Raw genomic sequence first — 18,910 nt, 5'->3', positions numbered from 1 at the left:
AAGTGGGGAAGACACACTGTCTTTAACTTGAGGATCATGGGAATGCAGCCATGGGGGCGTTAGAGGGAGGGGGCTGCCACTCAAAGATCTAAGTGATATCTCATTGTGCAAGATTGAGGCTATAAACAACTTAAAATAAAGGTTGGAATCAATTCGCGGCCTTGCGGACCTTCACTGGAGGAAACCAGGTGTTAGGATATTCCTGACCACCAGGGCTGCTGTTAAGAAATGCCCCTGCTCCAAACAGCTCAGCATTGGAGTCCCACAGTCTGTGGGGCAGGCCTCAGTAGAGGAGAAAGCTACTGAAGCCACCGCTTGGTATCAGGTCTCCCCAGTCACCCCGGGTCAGGTCCTGGTGCCAGGCTGAGTTCCTTCTTCTGCATCATCTCACTTTCATGATTGCATTTCACTCTTACAGGTCTCCTTGGACCTCTGGCCTGACCATAATACCCTTGAACCACAACCCCTGGGATCAGCATAGTTGTTCTGGGAAAGAAGTGAGGCACAGAGGAGATCCTTGCCCATATTATAAAATTCCCTTCAACTCTTTCTCTGGCCCTTGACCTGTGGCCCTGGCCATACCAGTCACACCTTTAGCAAAGCCCTGGTCTCCCCACAAGGACTCTGGGCACTACTTACTCAGGTGGTCGGGTGTCTGGCCCTAGGGACCTCTGCAGGGAGATCCGGTCGCTGGCAAAGGCATTGAAGCAGTGCTTCTTATAGCCTTCTTCCTTTTCCTGGGTCTCTAGGGGGGTCCACTTGCTCTTCTGAAATGCTTTTCCATTTGCCCCAGGGGCATTGGGATCCTGTGGTGGCCGTTCCCAGAAGGGCTTTAGTTCAGCTGGGGTATAGAACCCAGGGAGGCAGGACTGGTTTATGGAGAACAGAGTCGGCTGGGCTTCTGGAGCCCTGATTTGGAGCTTGGGCATTGAATCTCTAAGGTTGTTCATGGCCTCCAGCATGATGTCCAGGACGTGATCCTTCCGGCTCACCAGGGACTTCAGCCACGGCTTCTCTGTGGCCTCCTCCCTGTTGCTCACGTCCCTATGCAGGAGGAAGAGGAAGAACACAAAGGTGCAGCCCACTATGGCCAGGCGCAGGGGCGTGTGGTGTCTGCGGAGGAGCCTCATCCTCCAGAACCAAGAGGGACCCCAGCTGCGTCAGCTCCAAGTCCTGAGCCCAACCCTGGAAATAGCTTGATACGTTGTGGTGGCCACAAGCTGGGGCCTCAGCCTGAGAAAGGAGGGGACGAGAGAGAGAAGTGAGTCAAGAGAGTAAGGAGGCAGTCAGGCGCTTGGGGTTCGAGGCCAGGCTCTGTTGCTGAGTGGTGGCATCACCTTACTAGCCACAACTTTCCCGTATCTGCATTTCCTTCATCCGTAAAATGAGAAGACTGGAGGCAGTGTTTCTTTCCTGCCCTAAGATCCTAATATGCATGGATCTAGAGTCACTGGAACACTAAAACACTACATGAGATTTAATCGTTAAACTCATGAGATTTAATCATTATAACTGCTTTGGGAAACAACTTGGTATTATCAAGAAAAATTTAAAATGAACACAGCCTGGGCCAGCAATTCCACTCCTTGTTTCATATCCCAGACAAACTCTGGTACATGCAAACCAAGAGGTATGTACAAGAACATTTAAGCCAACACTGACTAAAATGGCAACAAACTGGTAAAACCTTTAAGTCCACCAGCAGAATGAATAAATAAAGTGCAAAATACCTATACCATGCAGTGCTCTACGGTGATGACCAAGAATGAACCACTTCTCCGTGCAACAATGTGGATGTGTTGTTGGGTGAAAAAAGCAAGTGACAAAGTGATACGTACAGTATGATTCCACTTATAGAAAATGTAAAAACATGCTAAAATTAAACAATATCTTGTTCATGAATACAAATATGTGATAAAGCTATAAAGAAAGCTAAAGAAGACCAGCCTGGCCAACATGATGAAACCTCGTCTCTACTAAAAATGCAAAAATTAGCCGGGGCATGGTAGCACATGCCTATAATCCCAGCTACTAGGGAGGCTGAGGCAGAAGAATCACTTGAACCCAGGAGGCAGAAGTTGCAGTAGGCTGGGATCATGCCACTGCACTCCAGCTTGGGCAACAGAGCAAGACTCCGTTCCCCCCTGAAAAAAAGAAAGCGAAAGAAATGATATAACCAATTTCTGAAGATGAAGAAAAAGGTACAGGATTAGCAATGGGTAACAGGGGACTTCAAAGTGTTTTTTTTTTGGAAGTGGACGGTGGCTACTGGTGGATTGTAATTCTTTATACCCTATACATATATTATAAATATTTATTGGCCGAGCATGGTATAATCCCAGCACTTTGGGAGGCTGAGGTGGGAGGATCGCTTGGGCCTAGGAGTTCAAGACCAGTCTGCTCAACGTATTGAGAGCCCATTTCAACTAAAAATTTTAAAAATGAGCGAGGTATAGTGGTGCATACTGTAGTCCTAGCTGCTTGGGAGGCTAAAGCAGGAGGACTGCTGGAGCCCAGCGGGTTAAGGCTGCAATGAGCTATAATCGCACCACTGCTCTTCAGCATGGGTGACAGAGAGATTCTGTCTCTAAAAAAAATAAATAAAAGTTATCTGTATCTACTTAAAAATTTAACAGAAACCTAAGATTTCACGACAACACATTCCGGGCAGGGCTGGGCATGGGCGTTCACCAGCCTCCACCCCCAGGCATGTGGATCTACGCCCTAGAGGATGAATGCTTGCAGAACTTTCTGTGCAGAGTTCTGGACACATAAGCTCACTGGTTAGGCACTGGACATTGGTGGCAAGGGACCTGGGCACAAATTCCAGTTCTTCTTCTTCTAGTAGTAGCACCTACCTCCTAGGGTTGTTATAAGGATTATGTTCCTTCCTTGCAGAACTCGTGGACAAAGCTTTGCAGTCTCTGCACATGGTAAGTTCCCACAAAGTGTTAGTTTTGATCATTAGCAGCTGTGTGACCCTTGGGTGATTTACTTAATCCCTGTAAACCTCAGTTTCCTCATCTATAAAGTGGGGGCAACTAATACCTAACTCATAGGATTGTGTGGGAGGATTAAATCAGATAATGTAGGTAAAATGCTTGGCAGAGCACCTGTCATACTAAGCCCTCAATAAATGGTATCATTTATTTCTCTTATTATAATAAACCCCTGCTTCACTTCCCAGCAGTTATCCTCAAGCACCTGGCCCTTGGCCAAAGCCACGTTCATTACTCCCTGCATGTTTTGCTTAAAAATAACTCTGGTTGAACTATTTAGTGCCTATTGTTTAAATGCACAAGCTCCCGCCTGTGGAGAGGCCTGGTGTCAGACCTTGGGAGTATTTGGCCATCATGATCTCAAGTGGGGAGCTGGATTCACTCTGGACTGGAGTAGAAATGTGGCTTCTTTTATAACATCAGATTCAGCAGCACCATCAAAAATCAAACAAAAGAAATCTCTTGGAGCATCTATTTTATATTAACTAATGTCTAGGAGATAGGAGAGATTTGTTTATTCCACCAGTATTTACTGAATAACTGCCTCTATAGGTACTCTGCAAGAGGCAGGGGACACAGAGAAGTGCAAGGCCAGCCCTCAAGGATCCTACAGTCAATTGGGGGCATCAGATTTTAAACAGAGATTACCCTGCGAGAAGCAGAATGAAAGAGGTACCCTTGAGTGCTGAAGGAGACGGCATGCAGGAAACACAGCAAATGGGGGAGGGCAACATCTGTGAACAAATCTCACGGGGGCAGAAACTTGGGCCGAGCACTAACCGGTGAGTAGGAGTCAGCGAGGCGAGGTGAGCACATTTCAGGCAGAAGGCACAGTACCTGCAAAGATCTAGAGGTGGGAGACAGCAGAGCCAGTCACAGAACTGTAAGCAGTCTGGTATGGCAGGAGTAGCAGAAATCAGGCCTGCAGAGGTGGCTGAAACCAAGTCCTAAGGGCCTTGTTCATCATGCTGAGGAGCATTTGCCCTTGACCCAAGGCATGGGGAGTAATAAAGCGTTAAGCTGGGAGCCCAGCATTACAGGAAGAGCAATATGACAGCGGTGGAGGGTATCTTGGAAAGGGACCTGCTTGGCAGCTGGATGACCCATTCAGAGTCTGACCCAGGAGAGTTAGTAGCAGTGTGGATGGAAGAGGGAGGGTGTGGTGCTAGGAAGACCCCCTTGGGTGATGGGGTGGGACAGTTTACCCCATCCGGTACACAGAGGGACACAAAGGCTCAATTCCTTTTCCCAAGGGATTTGAAAATCTTGTTAGAGAACGGGAACTGGCAGCACTGACCAGGTGAAGGAAGCACCTGTCCGGGGGGATTCAGGAGCAGGAAAAGGACCTTTCACTGAATACTCTTTTGTACTCTGAACCCTGACTATATTACTCATTCAAAAATGAATAAAATTAAAGCAGAATAGCACAGACAGTAAGTGCTAAGCTGAGAGAGGTGGAGTTCCCTGTGGGCTCGAAGAAGGCTTCGGGGAGGAAATGGGGATTCAGTGCAGCAGGAGTTTCTTGTCACAGAGGTTGAGCTATGGTGGGGCTAGCACAGGGGATTCACTTGAGCTAGATACCTCATCCATTCTGGAACTGTCCTGGCTAAGCCCACACAGAGGCCTACAGAATGGGGGAGTGTTCGCCATGACAGCTTTGAACCGTCCCTGCAGGCTGCATCTTTTCCTGCTACTTTCCATCTACCTTCCCACTCCAGCAAGAAAGAGGGAGCACAGTTAGAAACAAAGGCGTGGTAACATTGTAGTTACTAGCTGTTGCCAGCGCTCAAGATTCACCTCCTCCAGGAAGGCCTCCTGACTGACTCACTCAGAATCATCCAGGTTACTCCAACTCCTTTATCCTGGCACTGCCTCGTGGTCCCTCGCAGCAGGGTCTGTCTTTGCTTCTTTTATTTTCCCTGGAGAAAGAAATCTAGGGTTAAATTGAGCTCTTCCTAGGCATCTAATCTCTCGATCCCATCTGGCTGCCTGAAGCTCTGTCTCTCTGAAACCTGCAGTTCCTCAAGGTACTAACCACATCCTGAACTGAAATGAGACACCTGGGATTAGATTTGGTGGTGAGGCACTCGTTCCCTAGTTTGTTTGCTTAGCATGAGGGCAACAGGAAAGAGTCCCTTAGAAGAGACACAGAATCTAGTGCAAGCCACAGGACTTTGGGGTTCAGGATTTTTGCTCCCTGTGTAGGAGATGATTCCCAGAAGTATGGTTAGCAAGGTCCTGGAGGTCGCCCCTCCGCCAGCCTCGGAGAAAGAATAGCTGCTATTCTTTGCTATTCTTTCAAGTACAGAGCTTCACGAGATCTACCCCTAGTGTCTTGTGTATCTCCCTCACCTTTGGGCTCCCACACCTGGCCTCCTGCTCTCCTGGCAAGTGTGCCCGCAGCCCCCATCCACTCATTTCCCTCTTGCTGTGGCTCAGCATTTCTTCCCAAGTCTGTTTCCTCCAGCTACCCTTAGGCCTGCAACTCCTCAGACCATCCTTGGCTTTGATCCTGAGATGATGCCAGAAATCCTCTCTGAAAAGCCTGCCTAGATTGAACAAATGGGATTTGCTTCCCTGGCCCCACCGGCCAGAACACGAACTTACCTTCTCTCATTGGTGTAAGGAACTGAGGCTTTACCCAGCCCAGCTTGTATCAAACTGCTGATTACAATCCACTGTGATATTATAAAATAAATTCAGAGTGTTGCAAATCAGCATTCAAAAAATTCTTTAAAAGAACAGTTAGGACCAGGCACAGCGGCTCACACCTGAAATCCCAGCACTTTGGGTGGCCAAGGTGGGCAGATCACTTTAGTCCAGGAGTTCCAGACCAACCTGACCAACATGGTGAAACCCCGTCTCTACTAAAAATACAAAAATTAGCCAGGCATGGTGGCAGGTGCCTGTAATCCCAACTACTCAGGAGGCTGAGGCAGGAGAATCACTTGAACCTAGGAGGCGGAGGTTGCAATGAGCAGAAATCGTACCATTGTACTCCAGCCATAACAAGACTCTGTCTCAAAGAAATAAATAAATAAAATAAAAGATCAGTTAGCAAAAAGAGACCAGTTAGCCGGGTATGGTGGCACACGCCTGTAATCCCAGCTACTTGGGAGGCTGATGCTGGAGGATCGTTTGAGCCCAGGAGGTTGAGGCTATAGTGAGTTATGATCGTGCCACTACACTCCAACCTGGGCAATAGAGCAAGACCCTGTCTCAAAAAATAAAAATAAAGAAATTTTAAAAACCCAGAATAGAATGAAAAAGAAAATATCAAAGTGCATCACGTATCACATGTAACACAGGCAAGTATTCGTTTTTTCTTTTGCTTTCTTTTTTTTTTTTGGAGACAGGGTCTCACTCTGTTCCTCAGGCTGGAGTGCAGTGGCGCAATCTCAGCTCACTGCAGCCTTGACCTCCTGGGCTCAAAGGATCCTCCTACCTCAGCCTCTGGAGTAGCTGGGACCATAGGTGCGTGTCACCACGACTGGCTAATTTTTATTTTTTTTGTAGAGATGCGGTCCCACTATGCTGCCCAGGTTGGTCTTCAACTCCTAGGCTGAAGCAATCTTCCTGCCTCGACCTCCCAAAGTGCTGGGATTACAGGTGTGAGCCATCACGTCCAGCCTGAAAAGAAAACTTTTATTTTAATGTTTGTTTCAGTCTATTAAAGATACACACTGCCTGATACAAAATTTAAATGATAAATTTGCTATTTAAAATTCATACATCTAAAGACAAAAGAAGTTTAAATGACACAATTTTCAAATGATAGTTTTTTATGGTTTGTAGAATTTACGCTTGTAATATGGCTAAATTATAAAACTGTCCTAAGATTTTTGGGATGCTCTGTCACATATAACAAGTACCAGGTCTTGCTGTAAAAGTGTATTTCTCACTTTGGTCCAGTCATAGAAGTTTGAAAGCCAGCGACACAGTCCAAACCCCGCAGTTTATATTCTAGCCCCCCCTCCAAAAAGCCTTCTCAGATCTCCCAGCAGAATTCATCTCTTCCCTGCTTTGCCCCTTAGCACCCAATTTTTATTTGTACTCCAGTCTCATCACAGCCCACCGTGTGTTTATGGACTCCGGGACCAGAGAGGCCATGCTGTTTTCAACTTTTTATCACCTGCAAAGTCTAGCACAAGTTTTACACATAGCAGGTGTTCCATAAACTGTTCTTTTTTTTTGGAGACAGGGTCTCACTCTGTTACCCAGGCTGAAGTGTGGTGGCATGAACACACAGTTTTCTGCAGCCTCAACCTCCCAGGCTCAAGCAATCCTCCTATCTCAGCCTCCTGAGTAGCTGGGACTACAGAGGTCTGTGCCATCAGGCCTGGCTAGTTCCACAAACTCCTGTTAAATGAGATGAGGCTGGATGGGTTAAATGTGGAGCACTGGTTTCACTAAATGATGTTCTGAATGCACTTACTGCAAGAAGTACTTGAGTTACAGGATATTCTGCCATTACACATTAGGTTGCTGTTTTGACTAGGTCTGTCTGTGAGTCTGACACCCTCATTTTATCATCAGCGAGGCCAGAGTGGTTAGATGACTTCTCTACCAACACACGGCTAGTGGCTCCCAGGAGTAGAACCTGATCTCCCAACTCCTAGACCACTACTCTGTTTACCACACTCGTACCCTTGGAGGTTGAGTAGGGAATTTGGGGACCAGGCCTGTCCTCCCTGAGCCTCACCGACTTTACCCTTTGATCCCCTTCCTGGCATTTGCCCTCCTCCCACTCAGGGATAAAAATGCTTTAAAGATGCGGAAACTGGAAGTCCCAGGCAAAGTCTTAGCTTTTGTGAATGTGAGTCAGCCATCCAGAACACGCCCTAGCTGGCCAGGTGGCCTCTCTGTAACAATGTTTCTTTCTATTTCTCAGCTGAGCTGGTCACCTCCTTAGACGTGGCAGCAGGAAGCAAGCAGTCCTCACCACAGGGATATTTGCTCAAGTTATGCAGAGGAGGGCTCAATTACAAGTTTCTTTGGAAAGTGAAGACTGTCACCATCTTACCAGGCGCACAGGTGTATGGAGCTAGACATCATATTGGGGAGGGGGCAGGTCAATTTCACACTACTGGTGGGGGAAATGGGGCTGAGATGCTGTTTGGCCAAATGACTGTCCTTTCTTCCTCATAAGCACTTTCTCTCCATCAAACACAGCACTCATCTCAAGTCCTCTCTACTCATACTGTGAACAGAAGAGCAAATTATCTCCTCCAAAGCCCTCCTCCCACCCCTGACCCTTTTGATCATAGAATGTGGGAGGTTTTTACTTTTCCCCATAATTACACCTTCAAGACACTTCAGCTTTTCCCCAAGACTCAAGCTGCAATACTATGGCTTATTTTCCCAGGAAGATACACTGGAAATTATTTCTGTAGCTAGTCTATCAAGTTCCCCCCACATCTCAAGGTTCATTTTATGTTTGCATAATTTTTTTTTTTTTTTTGAGACGGAGTCTCGCTCTGTGGCCCAGGCTGGAGTGCAGTGGCCGGATCTCAGCTCACTGCAAGCTCCGCCTCCTGGGTTCACGCCATTCCCCTGCCTCAGCCTCCTGAGTAGCTGGGACTACAGGCGCCCGCCACCTCGCCCGGCTAGTTTTTTGTATTTTTTAGTAGAGACGGGGTTTCACCGTGTTAGCCAGGATGGTCTCGAACTCCTGACCTCGTGATCTGCCCGTCTCGGCCTCCCAAAGTGCTGGGATTACAGGCTTGAGCCACCGTGCGCAGCCGGGTTCAAGCAATTCTCATCCCTCAGCCTCCCGAGTAGTTGGGATTACAGGCACCCGCCACCACTTCAGGCCTAATTTTTGTGTTTTTTTTAGTAGAGACAGTGTTTCACCATGTTGGCCAGGCTAGTCTTGAACTCCTGACCTCAAGTGATCTGTCTGCCTTGGCCTCCCAAAGTGCTAGGATTACGGGTGTGAGCCAATGCGCCCAGCCTGTTTGCATATTTTAAGCTTAAATTACCCAAACGTGGATTTTTCTATTGAAAAACTCAACCCAACTTCGCTCACCACTGTATACCTAGAGCAGTGCTTGGCATGTGGTAGGCTCTCGGTTAATATTTGTTGACTTATTCCAAGAAAAAGTCACCAAAAATCAAAATAATATGCCACCAAACAGGAGGTTCAACAGTTCACAGGTTTTTCACTGGAGACCCTGTAGGCCCTGCCAGGTGGGACAGGGGTATGCAACGGTTCATCCCTAGGAGTGCAGAAGTGAAGGAGGGAGGGTTCCAGGTGGGGACAATGTGGGATTCTCTAATCACCTAGGAGCCTTGGTGACAACCAGACTGGGCTTGAGGTGGGCAGTTGGGGGAAAGGACAGAGAAGAGACAGGGAATTGATGAGAAGGGTGGAAGACAGGAAGGGTATTCCCAAAGGCTTCTTGGGCCAGTCTTCAGATTGGGAAGGAGGGTTAATGGGAGAGACTAGAACTGAATTTTTCCTTCTCTCCTCACCCCCCCAGCCCCCCGTCTGCTCTTGGCTGCAGAACTTTTCCTGGGGCCACTGGCTACTCAATGTACCATCCCCTGGGCTCAGGGTCTGTGCCCAGCCTCCTATGCTAGCCAGCCTTCCCAATTTCCCCATTGCTGCCAGAAGCATCGAAGTCCTTGAAACAAGCCAGCCCCTGTCCCAGTCTTCAGACATGTCCTTTTTAATCCTGTCTCAATTTCAGGTTCACCCCACACCCGCTCCCAAGTCCTGCTGATTCATTCCCTGCCTCCTGGTTCCTCACCGTCCTTTCTGCTTTCAAAACCTTCATTTGAAATTGCGTCTTTATCAACCAGCATCTGGAGGATCAGCAGGAGCTGCTGCCAGCCACCTTTGCCTCAGGCCCCTCTCTCTCTTTCACAATCAGGACAGCCGTATTCATATTCCTTGAGTACTGTTTGACTGTGGCAGAAACACAGAGGGCCTGGCCGGGTTGCTTCCTGTTTGCTGTTCACCCTCAAGCCCAGCCAGATGCTTGGCACTCACTGGCTATCTTTTCCTCCTCAAAGCCTTTTCCTTATATTCTTGCTAAGCAAGCCGTATTTCTTTTCTTTCAGATTCTTACCAGAGACTCCCCTCTTTCAAGAGGGCTTCCGAGACTAAGGGGCATCTTGCTGCCTCAGTTTCTAGGTGTTATTTGTTTCCAAGTTTCTCTACTATCCGAGCTTTCCTTATGTGGGACTTCCCCACTAAATATCATGGAGAAGGGAGAACCAACAGGCCCAGACGCTGGACCACCTGGATCCTGTTTTCCTTCTCCTTCCCAATCCTTGAGTCTTGGTCCCCAAACTTCTGTCTCCAGAATGTTCTTCCTGACCAATCTACCTGGCTTTCCAATCCCTGTCACACCCCTCTGCCTTGAGGTGTATGGCAATGCTATTTTGCTAGTCTGTCCTTCATTCTCTATTATATGCAGAGCTGAGGACTGGGTTGCTTTCTTCCTTCAAATCTCTACCTAGGCCTTAGGACCAGGTTGTTCAGGGTACAAGAGAATAAGCAGATCCCACAGGGCTGTCAGGTGCCACAAAAGTCTTCTAACAGTCCTTCTCCTCCCTGGAGTGAGCTCACCCGTGTTCACCACACAGGCCTTTTACACAGCACAATTACAGCATTGAGCTCGACACAGAGGCAGGCACTGCCCTGCACTTAACCTCCTGCTTTTTCAAATCCTCAGTCTCGTCCCTATCAAATGAGAATGAACACTTGCGCTTTCCCAGAAACGGGCAGAGGGCTGTGTAAAGAGCTGAGTTCACCCAAGCTACGGCATGGACACACCCAACCTGGTCTTCAGCATCACTTCCAGGGCTGGAGATGTTGAAACATATCCGTGGGAGCCAGAAGATGCTAAGGAGAATGCCATCACCATTTTAAATATTACTGCTTACCACATCAAATCAAGTTAGTTATCTTCTCTGTTTTACACAGAAGGAAACTGAAGCACAGGGAGGTGAAGTAACTTGACCAAGGTCACACAGCTAGAAACGTAGCAGAGGCAGAATTTGCGTTCAGGCCTATGCATCTCCAAAGCCCTCTCTCTTAACTATGACATCACATTGTCTTGCATTTGACTGGTGCTTGGAGCTTTGCCAAAACACTTCATATACACCTTCTCATTTGCTCCCCACCCAGGGAGTGTTTATGTGTTTGGCTAAGGTTATACATCGAAGTTAGTGACAGGGCTGAGTCAGCTGCCTGCCTCCATGATACTCACTGCCTCCCTGCTCTGAGAGGCCCTCAGCCCTAGGATTAGCTGCTCCTTCCGGTCCTGAGGTCTGTTCCAGGCAATGGTTGCATAGACTAAGTTCATGCTCATATTCCCTGTCCCCACTTCTTCCAGCTGAACTTGGGCTAATATGTTTCTGACCTCACAGGGCACCTGACACACATCAGGGCCTCCCCTTCTCTGCCCTGAGCTCTTCCATGCTGCTACGGGTAGGAGTCAGCTGTTCTGCCCACTGTACGACTGTGGGCAGCATTACTGAGGTGAAGTCATCTTGAGCAGCCCAGTCTCCTGCACACTTCCCTCTTTCTTTTGAGGGTCCTGTCCTGCTCTCTGCCCTGGTGCCCCTGGAAGCAGCTTTCTCTGATTACCTCTGGGTTCCTAAAGTGCCTGGCACCATTAAGGAACTGGAGCTAGGGAAATGCCTGCAATGCTACTGGCTCCTGCTAGGCAACTGGAATCAAAGCATCTTTCTTTCTCTCTCTCTCTCTCTTTTATTTTAGACAGAGCTTTGCTCTTGTTGCCCAGGCTGGATCGCAATGGGGCGATCTCGACTCACTGCAACCTCCCCTTCCCGGGTTCAAGCAATTCTCCTGCCTCAGCCTCCCAAGTAGCTGGAATTACAGGCGCCTGCCACCACACCCGGCTAATTTTTTGTATTTTTTGGGGAGATGGGGTTTTGCCATGTTGGCCAGGCTGGTCTACAAACTCCTGACCTCAGGTGATCCACCCGACTCAGCCTCTCAAAGTGTTGGGATTACAGGCGTGAGCCACCACACATGGCTGAAACCAAAGCATATTACGAACCCCTCACCTGACCTGGTTTTGGTCACCACATGAATTTGCCTGTCTCATCCTTCTTAACCTTTCCTTTGATGGGAAGGGAGACAGCTCATCTGTCTGGAGCGGAGAATAGGTCCTGTGTGGTGCACACATATCTCTGGTAAAAGGAGCAAAAGTCCTCGAGGCTCTTTGGTGCGTCCAGAACTATGAACCTCACCCAGTGCCTGTAAATTGTGTGTGGGCCTGGGGGCGAGCTCAGAGCATAGAGTTAACACCCTTTCTGAGAGTGCTGCAATGGGCTGTCGGCTGTTAGAAGGGGTCTGTTGTAAGCGTTGCTGGCAAACTGACTGCCCCCCCACCCCCTTACACAGAAGAGCCCCATCCTACCCTCTGCAGAGGTCTGGGTCTGCGATGATTGGCCCTGAGTGCAAGTAAAAGCTGTTTCTCCTTTTTGTCAGCCTGGGAATCTGAACAACTGAGGAAATAGGGAAGTCGGTGACAGTCAGTCATGAACACCCAACAGATTCCATTTCCCCGCAGCAGGAGGCAGATCCCTCCCCACCCCCAAAAGCTCCCAGGCTCGGGAGGGAATCAACCAAGCAAGGATCAGACCGATCTCCACCAGCGAGGCTTCTCCTCGCTGTCCCCTTCTGCTCAGGCGCAACGTGGCAGGGCAGGAGGAAACCTCTCTGGAAGAGTTGCCTTACCAAAGCACATGGGGTGACCCGACCTGGGGAGACGGGGCACAGAAGGAATGCAGGGCGTGGATGGGTGAGGGGAAGAGGGTGTGGAGCCCTGGCTCTGGCTGGTCCCCCTCTCACCCCTCCAAGTTCCAGAGGCCTGGACTCCTCATTCATCTCGTAAGCGCCAAGGTGGAGGGGGGTCCTACCGAGGGAGGAGCTAGAGGCCACCGCGACCAGCAGAGAGCGAAGGCAGGAGGGACCAGCCTGGCCCAGCCCCTTCATTTTACTGTCGGGGGTGGTGAGGAGGAAGAGGAAGAGGCGAAGGCTGGCGGAGGAGGAGGTGAGAGCGAGGACTCGGCAGAAGCGAGCTCCGCCGGAGGGAAGTCCAAGCAATCAGAGAACTCAGGGGAACCCTCCCGGGGAGAGGGTCGCGGGCTCCTTCTGCCGCTTACCTGTCGCGCCGAGGCAGAGCCGCAGCCGCTCCGCGGAGCCGCTCCCGGGCTTCCCCACCGGACGGCCGGGAGGGTGGGGCCGGTGCGGGACCTCCCCCAGCTGCCCGAACGCGCCCGCCCCGCCCCTCCCGGGCCAGGTGCAGCGGCTCCCGCCGTGTCCCCAGCGTGCTGCGGGCCCGGGAACTCCCGGCAGACGGGCAGAGGAGCGCCCCGGCTTCTCTGTGTCTCAGCCCGCCCCGGGGGTGCGGTCTCTGCGGCCAGGCTTTCAGCAAGGAAAAAGATTGGAGGGTCCAAGTCACCCCAAAGACGAGAGGCATTAGCAGAGCCGCGGGCGGCGCGTGCATGGAACCTGAATGTGCTGCGCGCCCGCCCGGAGCGCTCGGAGCCCGGAGGCCTGCCCGGGAGGGGAAAACGCAGCTAGGCGGCCATGGGCCCCGGGGTCCTGCCCCAGGCTTGCTTCTCATTTGCGCTCCATCCAACAAGAGCTCGTATTCCGTGTGCCATGAACTGTGCCAAGGGCTCCAAGTGCCAGGCATCAGGTGAATCCCAGCCCCAGCAAACTTTAATAACTACTATGATTATTCCGAATGTACCGGGGAGGCAGCTGCCTCACACAGCAGAGGGTGTTTCTCAAAGCGGGACCCCCCCCCCCCGCCCCGCCCCACCAGCAGCGCCAGTCAGAATCACCTGACAACTTTTTAGAACTTTTGGCCGGGCGCGGTGGCTCATGCCTGCAATCCCAGCACTCTGGGAGGCCGAGGCGGGCGGATCACAAGGCTAGGAGTTCGAGACCAGCCTGGCCAACATGGTGAAACCCCGTCTCTACTAAAAATACAAAAAATTAGCTGGGCGTAGTGGCGGGCGTCTGCAATCCCAGCTACTCGGGAGGCTGAGGCGGGAGAATCGCTTGAACCCGGGAGGGGGAGGTTGCAGTGAGCCGAGATCACACCACTGCACTCCAGCTTAGAGACAGAGCGAGATTCCGTCTCAAAAAGAAAAAAAAGAAATGGGCCCAACCCCAGACCTAAATATTCCAAAACTCGGCTTAGGCCTAGCGATTTGTGTTTTTAAAGCCCCCTCAGGGTGATTCCTGTGCATGCTCGATGAGAACCCTGAACAATTAGTGGCAGGGCTGGAATGAGAATCCTGGTAAACCCGCCTTCTAAGCCGGTGTTCGGAATTACCCCGCCAGGGCCCGTGCTGCTCACTGGTCCTCTTCGGTGCTGCCTCGTGTGCGGCAATCTTCTGGGGCCTTAGCAACAGAGAAGGGGGGCGCATGACTCCAAATAGCCAATAATTTGAAAACTTTCTATGGTGGAAACTTCTACCAGTAGTTCAGTTTCTCTTTTGTTTTGATATTTAAATAAATTTGTCTCTTTCTCTTTTCTTTCTTCCTCAGGGTCTGCTGCCCAGCCTCCCTCCTTTTTTTTTCTTTTTTTCTTTTCTTTTACTTTTTTTCTTTTCTTTCTTACTCTCCGTCTCTCCTTTCTCTCTTTCTCTCTCTCTCTCTTTCCTTCTTTCTCTTTATTTCCTTCTTTTTCTGTGTTTCTCTCTTTCTCTTCCTCTCTTTCTTTTCTTTTCTTGCCCTACTGCCCAGGCTGGAGTGCAGTGGAGCTATCATGGCTCACTGCAGGCTTGACCTCATGGCTCACTGCAGGCTTGACCTCCCGGACTCAAGCTGTTCTCCTGCTTCAGCCTCCACAGATGCATGCCACCATGCCTGGCTAACTTTTGTATTTTTTGTAGAGAGGGAGTTTCGCCATGTTGCCCAGGCTGGTTTCAAACTCCTCGGCCACGCCATCCTATTGCCTCGGCCTTGCAGAGTGCTGGGATTGGAGGCATGAGCCACCAACTCCAGCCGTGAATTTGTATTTCTAAGACCCTAAGACCTGGGAGCAGGAGCATGAGTGAGTAGATCGTAGCAAGAAGACAGTTCTGACACGCACTGGGAAAGGCAGGGAAGCCATCTGGGTGTTAACAGGTGAATGAAGAAAGTAATCTTTTTTCTAACCTGAGACTCCAAGGTAGGGTTGAGCTATTCAGAAGGTGAGGTGTTCTTTGATGGAGTCAGGAAAGAAGGCCAGCAGAGTGTGGAGAAGAACTTGCCCAGCCACACGTGATCAGAGTGACGTGAAGGATGGACATTCTCCCGGGAGTAGAAAGGGGGGCATCCGCTCACTCTTGGCATGGTGCCCAACTCCCCTAACTCTAAGCAGCCTTCCACCAACTCCCTTCCTTTCACATTCCAGGCTGTGGGCTTTAAGCTCCAGAGAGACTTTCTACAGAGCTTCCTTGAGCATCCCTTAGCCCCTCTGTCAACCCTCTGGACTCTGATTCCAACTCACTGCCCCAGCTGCTTCTATTCTTGTCATGTGCCTTACTTGACAGCTGTCTTTCTCAGAAGGAGGGCACTTCCTGTGGAAGACTGTGGGATGCTGCCCCTCATGTCTCTCTTCTTGGGTCTGAACACTCCCTGTACAGGTCCGACCTACTGTCTTTGCTCTGTCCTTCCTCCACCTCTGCCCTCTGACCCCCAGGGGTTGTGTGATCCTGACCTGAGTCCGGCACCTTCGTCAGGACCCAACCTAACCTGAGGTGAATGGTCCCTATTCCTTCCCAGGACAGGGTCATGACCATTACCCCCAGCCTGGAGCTCCTGAGAGGCCAGGGCCCAGCTTCCCAAGAAGTAGCAGCAGTCTGCGTTGTGTGTTTTGCATTCCAGAATGTGTGTTTGCATTACTCATCTGATTTTACTTCAGCTGACACTGATTTTAAACGTGACTTGGAATCCTCAGAATAATTAGCTGCCTAATTTGGAGGTGCATGTAGTTCGCAGGATGTGTGACCCACCCCTAATGTGTCATGCACTGCACTGTTCTCTCCTAACAGGAAGGACGGTGCAGGCTTCCTCTCCACCATGCCAGGAAGGTTTGCAGATGAGCCACCACAGAAGAGGGACTGCAACCTCAGTCTCTGCTGGTGCAGGCAACTTTCGAAAAATGGTTTTTTAGGCTGGGGGTGGTGGCTCACACCTGTAATCTCAGCACTTTGGGAGGCTGAGGTGGGAGATCGCTTGAAGCCGCGAGTTTGAGTTCAGCCTGACACAGCGAGACCCTGTCTCTACAAAAAATAAAAATACAACAGACATGGGGGGCCCACTTGAGGGTGGAGGGTGGGAAGAAGGAGAGGATCAAAAAACTACCTATTGGGTACTATGCTTATTACCTGGATGACAAAATAATCTGTACCCCAAACCTTTGTAACATGCAATTTACCCATGTAACAAACCTGGACACGTACTCCTGAACCTAAAACTTTAAAAAACATATATGATTATGAAAAAATGAAAATAAAAAAATTAACTGGGTGTGTTGGCATGTGCCCGTGGTCCCAGTTACTTTGGAGGCTGACGTGGGAGGATTGCTTGAGCCTACGAGTTAGAGGCTGCGGTAAGCTATGATTGCAACGCTACATTCCAGTCTGGGCAACAGAGCAGGACCCTGTCTCTGGAAAAACAACAACAACAACAATAAAAAATGGGTTTCTGTAAATGAAAAAGTTATATATAAATGAAATGGAAAATAAAAATGAAAAAGTTATATATGCACATGGTAAGAAGTCAGGCACTATGAAAATGTATACAGTGAAAGCTCCATTTCCGACCTCTCTAGACATTGTCTCTATCTCCAGAAACCTTGGGTCCAAGGTCCCATACATATTCATGACTGAAAGTTCCCATAAGCGCTTCTGCAGGACATGTCCAGATTCTCTTAGCTGCAAAGACCCGGGATGACCCCTTCTCAGGAAGTCCTGTGAATTTCTTTTTTTTTCTCACAATCTTATATTTATTTCTTGGCTGTTTTAGATTCGGGTTTTGGGTGTTCTGAGTTTCACTTTTCACATGAGCCTGCGTCAAGGGGGTTCTCCCTGTAAGGCAGGAAACCTGGAGGGGAGCAGAACAGTGGAAGCATGACAAGGCAGCTCTGCGAGGCCGTTGACACCAGCCCTGGCCCTTATCTAGTCTGTTCCTTCCACAGGGTCCCCGGTGAGGGGATACCCACCTCTGGGTGGGGCAGAGTGAGGGAGACCTGCCTTTCAGTGGGAGGTGCTGGCTCCACTTAGCTACAGGAGTGTGCAGGGGATGCTGTGAACTTGCCAAGGAGCTTAGACGGGAGGCCAGCTGGTCAACCTCCCCCTCTCCTATCATTATCTCTCATTTCACTCTCCCCTACCCTGAGGGAAACAAGAGAGTCTCCCACTCCCTCCCTACCTCTGTGTTTCTTACCTGTAAAGTGCAGTTAATGAGACCTAGGGTTGTTAATGAAGTTCAGGTGAGATAACATGTGAACGTGTGAGAGTTTGGTCTTCTAAATTACATCTGCTGCTCTACTTCTTCCCTCCATATTCACAGTTACTCCTCATCTCATTCCCATGCTCAGGAGAAAAACAGTCAAAGCAACAAACGTTTTAGGGAACCCAAGCAGAGCTGCTCCTAGTTCTGCCATAATCACTCATGCGCTACAATTCACCCATTTCTGTGTGCCTCAGTTTCCGCATCTGTAAAATGGATATGTAATTTTTATGATTGGGTTGTTAGATTAAATAAGCAAAGTGCTTAACCCAGCGTCTGGTACACAATAAGCAGTCAGTTGAAATTTGGATGTTAGCCATTATCATTAGTTGTTTTCCTTCTTTCCTTCCTCCATTCCTCCCTTCAGTAAAATGCTGTTAAAGTGCTCCATGTGCTAGCCTCTACGCTAGGTCAGGTGTGGAGATACAAGGATAGTAAATCCCATCTTTCTCATCCAGACACCCATAGTTTGTCAGGGGAGCCTGATGTAAAAAGGACTATGAAGGGGCAGGGCTAGGACTAGGACTAGGGTAAGGCAAGCAAGGACACTTCTCTTGAGTGCAAAATTTAAGGGGACAGCAAAAAACTCAGTAACCAAGATAAGTAATACCTTAATGCAATATTTTAAAAAACATCAAAATTAATGCAAAAAATCAGTGATGGACAAAGTATCAAAAATTTAAAATAAAGAATCATCTGGGCATGGTGGCTCATGTCTGTAATCCCAGCACTTTGGGAGGCTGAGACAAGAGGATCACTTGAGCGCAGGAGTTTGTGACCAGCCTGGGCAACACAGTGAGATCCCATCTTTATTAAAAAAAAAAAAGAAAAAAAGAATAGTTTCCTCCTAAGTCATATTGAAGCCTAAGGAAAAAAGAAAAATATCTACCCTCATACATATTTTTCTGTATTTTTAAAATGGTTATTTTTTCCTAGAGCATTAAATTAGTTGAAAAAACATTGAAAACTTGAAGCATAGGTGTATTAAAACTCACAGCATTACTTTAAATACTTTATTTATTCCAAAATGGAATTTATTATGATTTTACTTCAGCCTTAGTTAATTATATTTTATTTAAGATCATCACTTGGTCAAGGGAAATTGTCAAACGTGAATCTCACAATTCAAAATGAAATAAGCAAAACAGTTAGTTTTGAAAACATGACTAATTAGTTTGCTTGCCTTAAAGCCAGGAGCTTATATTTTCCCTCTTGCCTCAAGCTCCAGTTTGGCTCAGCATGGCATTGGATTGGGACCTGGACAAAGAACCCAAAGAGAATAGAGAGGAGAATAAGAGACAGGGAGAAGGGTTGAAAGAGTCAGGTGGGATGGGGAATACATTATTTTTTCTAATGATCCAAATATCACATTTTCAATGTGCAAAATTTCAGATGCACAGAAAATCACAAAAAA

The 18,910-nt window shown here is 48.9% G+C and overlaps 2 protein-coding genes across 2 annotated transcripts in view; one reads left to right on the top strand and one right to left on the bottom strand.

Moving 5' to 3' along the window:
* GALNT6 (polypeptide N-acetylgalactosaminyltransferase 6) overlaps positions 1–13,169 on the bottom strand; it is a 40,242-nt gene extending 27,073 nt beyond the window's left edge. The window contains exons 1-5 of the mRNA XM_012002456.1: positions 13,146–13,169; positions 12,398–12,485; positions 6,530–6,629; positions 4,797–4,918; positions 640–1,233 (exon numbers count right to left, since the gene is read on the bottom strand). Of these exons, the coding sequence (XP_011857846.1) occupies positions 640–1,130 (491 nt within the window). The 5' untranslated portion in view covers positions 1,131–1,233; positions 4,797–4,918; positions 6,530–6,629; positions 12,398–12,485; positions 13,146–13,169. The remainder of the gene's footprint in view (positions 1–639; positions 1,234–4,796; positions 4,919–6,529; positions 6,630–12,397; positions 12,486–13,145) is intronic.
* Positions 12,899–18,910, top strand: part of SLC4A8 (solute carrier family 4, sodium bicarbonate cotransporter, member 8) — a 129,018-nt gene continuing 123,006 nt past the window's right edge. The window contains exon 1 of the mRNA XM_012002472.1: positions 12,899–13,033. The gene's annotated coding sequence lies outside the window, so the exon portion shown is untranslated. The remainder of the gene's footprint in view (positions 13,034–18,910) is intronic.

This window comes from Mandrillus leucophaeus, unplaced genomic scaffold (assembly GCF_000951045.1).
Source record: "Mandrillus leucophaeus isolate KB7577 unplaced genomic scaffold, Mleu.le_1.0 Scaffold118, whole genome shotgun sequence".
NCBI classification, from domain to species: Eukaryota; Metazoa; Chordata; class Mammalia; order Primates; family Cercopithecidae; genus Mandrillus; species Mandrillus leucophaeus.
Note: the sequence above shows the minus strand (reverse complement) of the source record. Positions and strands in the feature narration are given on the sequence as shown.